Below are 5970 nucleotides of genomic sequence, written 5' to 3'. Positions count from 1 at the left end.
TCAGTGGTTAAGAGCACTGCCTGCTCTTCCAAAGGTCCTGAGTTCAATTCCTGGCAACCACATGGTGGCCCACAACCATCTGTAATGAGATCTGATGCCCTCTTCTGGCCTGCAGGCATACATGCAGACAGAATATTGTATACATAATAAATAAATAAATATTTTAAAAAAATAAAATAAAAAATATTTAATATGTATACAGTTTTCTGCCTATATGCCAGAAGAGGGCACCAGATTGCAGTATAGATGGTTCTGGGCCACCAGATAGTTGCTGGGAATTGAACTCAAAACCTCTGGAAGAGCAGCCAGTGCTCTTAACCTCTGAGCCATCTCTCCAGCCCCCATGAATATGGACATTTTAACAAACCCCAATTGAATATATTAGTCACTAAAAGATGTCAAGAAGACAATGGGCAAAAAGGAAAAATTCCCTGTGGCAGACATAAAATGGTATTATTTAAACAAGTCTAGGTTATATGGGTTGTAGGGGTTTCATCTACAAAACTGTTTTTAGAAGGCCCATCACTAAACAGACTCATTCATTGCTAACTTGAACAATTACTAAGACAGATTCCATAAACCCTCAGAGCAGTTCTGAGGCTATGGAGTAGTGTGTCAGCAGCGACAGCAGCTCCTGTACCCAAGTGCATGGGAACGCAGCTAGAGTAGAGCTGTCACTGTGGAGGGGATCGCAGCACTAGGTCGGCCTACCTCTGAGTTTATTTACTTATTTTAGTCTTTGAGACGGGATTTCTCTGTGTAACAGCCCTAGCTGTCCTAGAACTAGCTCTGTAGACCAGGCTGGCCTCAAACTCAGGAGATCCGCCTACCTCTGCCTCCCAAGTGCTGAGATTAAAGGTGAGCACCACCACTGCCCCATTTACCTCTGAGTTTATACTGCTCCCCGCTGGCAGCATTCACTGTGAAGGTGTGGGAGTCCTCATCGCTGGGCGAGATCACAGCGCCTGCAAGCTGCAAAGTACCTCTGGGTTTCTGATTTCTAGACTGTTCATTCACAAAGTACTCCAATAGCCCAGCTTCATTGTTTAAAACAAAAAACCTGCAATGAAGTTAAGAAAGTGATGAATTTTAAACCTTTGTCCTAGCCAAACTAACGCATGCAAACTGCAAGCATTTAAAAGTTATAGTGGGCTTTCATTGGAAAACAAAACAAAACTAAAACTAAAGCATGGCAAGAAGGAAACCAGGAACTACACCACATTTCCTAGGACAAAAGTTACTTTAAAATTGGACACATTTAATAAAGGTACAAGACAGCTGGGCAGTGGTGGTGCATGCCTTTAATTCCAGTACTCGGGAGGCAGAGGCAGGTGGATCTCTGTGAGTTTGAAGCCAGCCTGGTCTACAAGAGCGAGTTCCAGAACAGGCACCAAAGCTACAGAGAAACCTTTTCTCAAAAACAAAACCAAAACATAAACAACAAAAATAAATAAATAAGGCACAAGCCACAGAGCTGAGGGAGAAACATCTATTTTACGTAATTTCTGTGGTGCTGGAGATCAAATCCAGGGCCTCACATACCCTGGGCAGACACTCCATCCGAGCTCCTTCTCAAGCCCCAGGAGAAGTGTTTCCCAGGGAAGAACACAGTAAGCACCCCTTCTTTAGATGGACACTCTCCTGATAAACTGCACAAGAGGGCAGGGAGACTTGTTATGCCAAATATGAACTCTAGGCTGGTGTGACGCCAGATAAAAATGACTATGGGAATTGCAGAGACATACTGCTCTTGCAGATGACCTGAGTTTGGTTCCCAAAAGCCATTCTTAAAATCACCTATAACTCCAGTTCCAGTGGGAGCCAATGCCCTTTTTTGGTCTCTACAGGTACCTACACACATACACATAAAATAATAATCAGTCTTTAAAAAAATAACCCTCAGTAATCAATATGAATTTTAAAGGAATGAATCTGATCTACGATTTAACCAGTGAACCGTACACTTAGAAAGATGTTGTGACTGTATCTTTAGATAGGTCACAAGTGAAGGTTACTTACCTTGTTTAAAAATGAAAAGACTGCAACTGGAGACACAGAACACAGGGAACCTGAGACTAAATGATGAAATACTGATATTCCTTGGCAAAGAATTTAATGGAACACTGGTGGACTTTGGAAAAGAATTTGATGTTCTGATTCAGTTATAGACTAGATAGTTTAGGATGCATCAACTAAGATCCTAAATTTCAATAGGAAAACAGATCTTTTTATAAAAAATTTTTGTCTTTATTTCTATGACATGTTTGAAAAACATTAATCCTAGTCTGTGTTGTTTAAGGTAGGAAGAAAGCAACTTGAATTATCCTATCATATTAAAAGCAGAATTCTCCAAATGCATGTGAATTAGAAACAATGTGATACATGGTTTTGTGAAAATAAATTGTCTATTAAAATAGACCTTAGACTCAAAATTATTTATTTACCAATTTTAATTTAAGTACTTTAGAGAGCATTTGAGGGCTGGGGAATGGTTCAATGAGTAAGCACGTGCGCTTGCCAGCATGAGGAGCTGACAGCAAACCAGCACCCACATGAAGTCTCGCATGCTGTGCATGCCTATCATCCCAGCAAGGCAGAAATAGGAGGACTCCGACAGCTGAGGCAGAGAATTAGAACCTTGTGCACGGAACTTTGCAGGTCAGAGCAGAAGGGGACAACCAGGCACAAGGGCAATATCTGTAGTCCTAGTCGCTCCAGATGCTGAGGCTCAAGAGCACAGACTCAGCCTGGGTCACATAGAAAGGGCTCATTTATTTTATTTTTGTCTTTTGAGTCAGGATCTCTTTATATAGCCTGGCTGTCCAGGACCTCGACATGTCGACAAGACTGGCCTAATTCACAGAGATCTTCTTGCCTTGACCTCCTGAGTGCTGGGATTAAAGTTGTATGCCACCATGCCCAGCCACAGCTCATTTCTTTAAAACACACACACACACACACACACACACACACAAATAATTAATTTTTAAAATTGGGCCAACAAAATGGCTCAGTGGATAAGGGAGTGTTGTCAAGTCTGAGGAAATCAGTTCAATTCCTGGGCACCACACAATGGAAACAGAACTGACTCTAATCTCCACATGCTTGCTGTGATATTCAGGTACACAGGGGTGTACTCATACACATTCACATATAACATAAAAATAAAATAAAAACCATCAAAGAGCTGGTTGGTGGTAGCCCACATCTTTACTACCAGCACTCAGGAGGCAGAAGCAGTCAGACCTCTGTGTTCGAGGACAGCCTGGTCTACAGACTGAGTTCTAGGGCACACAGAGAAACCCAGTCTCAGAAAAAAGAAACAACAACAACAAAAAACTCAAAGTTGTGATACAAGTCTAGATTCATACAGGTGAATCTTGAAATTATGCAGAGCGAGATAAGAAGTCACACAAAGGTCACATATTGTAGGCTCCATGGACATGGGGCAGAAGTATTAAAATCCAGAGACCAAAGTAGGGTGAAGGCTTGTGGAGGGATACTATTATATAAAGCACAGAGGTTTAGACTGAGACGATGAGGAAGGTTCTGGAGACAGGTGATTGTTACAGTTGAACAAAATGGTGACTATATTTAAAAAACACTGAGTTGGATGCTTTAAATCCTATATATTTAATTTCAATTTAAAAAGTAAAAGCTTAATACCTCTGCCTGCAACTGTGAAGTCCACATGCACTTGAGAGATCCAGGCCCTGCTCACCCACTGCCTGTGTGGCTATAGGCTGCCTAGTTAACCCTCCAAGGTCACAGAGTTTTGAGAATCAAGCACAAATGTCCATTTTCCTCACCTCTGCACACAGTAAAAACACATGGCAAGTGAACACAGCACTCTATTCTTAATGATATTTCTGAGAGTTAGAAGCTGCCACTTGGACATATGTCAACCTCTCCACCTAAGGAAAATGCCATCCACTTGTAGGAGAGATAAGGTAGACCTTTCTCTAAAAGGCTCCCAGCTATTTGTACTGATGTCTGCATATAACACAATCAGCTCCCAATCTCTTAGGAAGCTGACGAGATAGGAAATCAACTTACCTATACTGCCACCCAGTGACGAGGTTGGTGTACTTCATTAAATAGCCATAAACATTTTCCATGTGGTCGCTGTTTGAAAGAGAGGAGAAAACTAAAGTTAGTGAGCGGTAAGAAGAAATCCCAGCGAGGCAGCTGTGCAGGTTCGCAAACAGCTGCAGAGACATCAACAGTCATGTGTGCCTTTAGTCTCTGCCCTCAGGAAAGCAGAGGCAGAATTCTGTGCGTTTAAGGGCAGTCCAGTCAACATATGGAAAGATAGGCCAGCCAGAGCTACAGAGAGTCCTGTGTCAAAACACCAGAAAAAAAAAGAAAGTCAAACCCTTCAGAAGAAAAATAAACAGATTCATTGAGGTCCCTGATCCCCTCCTCCAAAATTTTATTTCTAGGATTTTAATTTACCAAATTTCTTCAAAACAAGTACAATAGTCCACTTCTTACTAATATTTCAAATATAAAACTGTATAAATACAGAAACAAATACACTCTGTGTGTTGTATTTAAAACAACAACCCCGGGGCTGGAGAGATGGCTCAGTGGTTAAGAGCATTGCCTGCTTTCCCAAAGGTCCTGAGTTCAATTCCCAGCAACCACATGGTGACTCACAACCATCTGTAAAGAGGTCTGGCGCCCTCTTCTGGCCTGCAGACATGCACACAGACAGAATATTGTATACATAATAAATAAATAAATATTTAAAAAAAAAAACAACAACCCCAAAATGAGTTCCTGAAGAGCCTTCCTCTGCTTTGGGCACTTAACACACAATCGTTTTCCCAGAACTGTTTCTGTTCTTCTCTGTCCAGGGCCAGAACTCCATACCCTGGCTCTTGCACTTCCTCTCAATCCGCAAAGCCTGAGGTAGAACACACAAGTTACTTCCTCAGAGGATCAAGCTGTTTCATGATTCACCATGGGAACTGCTTCTCAGTCAGCTTCTCCACACCAAGCCTCTGCCTGTAGGCATCCTCCCTAGCTGGTGGCAGTCCTAAAAGTACTGCGGCTGGACTCCCCCAGACTATCTACAAGTGGATGATGGGGAGAAACTTTCCTAAAATCTTAAGTATACTTACTAGCAAAATCACAGATGTGTTAAAGCTATCAAGGAGGGGCTGAAGAAATAGCTCAGTGGGTAAAGTGGTTGCCGTGCACTGAGGACCTGAGTTCAGACACTCCCCCCCCCCCCCCCCCCCCCCCCCCCCCCCCCCCCCCCCCGTGTAAAAGCTGAATGGTGGCTGCACGTGCCTATAATCCCAGTGCTGGAAAGAAATGGAAAGATTCCGGTCAGTCTTGCTCCAGGTCCCAGAATGAGGTAGGGGCTGGTGATCTAGCTCAGTAGGGAAAGATATTGGCCAACAAATCTGTGATAAGAGTTTCAGGTGTTCAACCTGCACTGTAGAAGGAAACAACGTGATTCCAGCAAGTTGTCCTGACTTCCAAACATGCCATGGCACACACTCATGCTTGTGTGTATACACACACACACACACACAGAAAAAAAGTAGAAAGCAAGAGAGAAGACACCTAACACCAATGTCTGGCCATCACATGCTCACATGGGAGCACCTGTACACGCACGCATGCACGTGCACACCTACATGCACACACCAAAAATTAATTAAAGCAAGCCATTAAAAATTGTATCATAGCCGGGCAGTGGTGGCGCATGCCTTTAATCCCAGCACTCGGGAGGCAGAGGCAGGCGGATCTCTGGGAGTTCTAGGCCAGCCTGGTCTACAAGAGCTAGGGCCAGGACAGGCTCCAAAGCTACAGAGAAACCCTGTCTTGAAAAACTAAAAAAAAAATTGTATCATAAAAGCCGGGCGGTGGTGGCGCACGCCTTTAATCCCAGCACTCAGGAGGCAGAGACAGGTGGATCTCTGTGAGTTCGAGACCAGCCTGGTCTACAGAGCTAGT

General features: G+C 43.3%; 1 protein-coding gene across 1 annotated transcript in view; it reads right to left on the bottom strand.

The window, feature by feature from the left end:
- The window catches only part of Osbpl11 (oxysterol binding protein like 11), a 61766-nt gene that overhangs the window by 42004 nt on the left and 13792 nt on the right, over nucleotides 1-5970 (bottom strand). Inside the window, exons 2-3 of the mRNA XM_050159837.1 lie at nucleotides 4057-4125; nucleotides 885-1060 (exon numbers count right to left, since the gene is read on the bottom strand). Coding sequence (XP_050015794.1) covers nucleotides 885-1060; nucleotides 4057-4125 — 245 coding nt within the window. The remainder of the gene's footprint in view (nucleotides 1-884; nucleotides 1061-4056; nucleotides 4126-5970) is intronic.

The sequence above is a fragment of the Alexandromys fortis genome, unplaced genomic scaffold, assembly GCF_014885135.2.
Source record: "Alexandromys fortis isolate MF-2015 unplaced genomic scaffold, M_Fortis_MF-2015_v1.1 scaffold_119, whole genome shotgun sequence".
Taxonomy (NCBI): domain Eukaryota; kingdom Metazoa; phylum Chordata; class Mammalia; order Rodentia; family Cricetidae; genus Alexandromys; species Alexandromys fortis.
The sequence above is the reverse complement of the archived record's forward strand: the minus strand, read 5'-3'. Positions and strand labels throughout refer to the sequence as shown.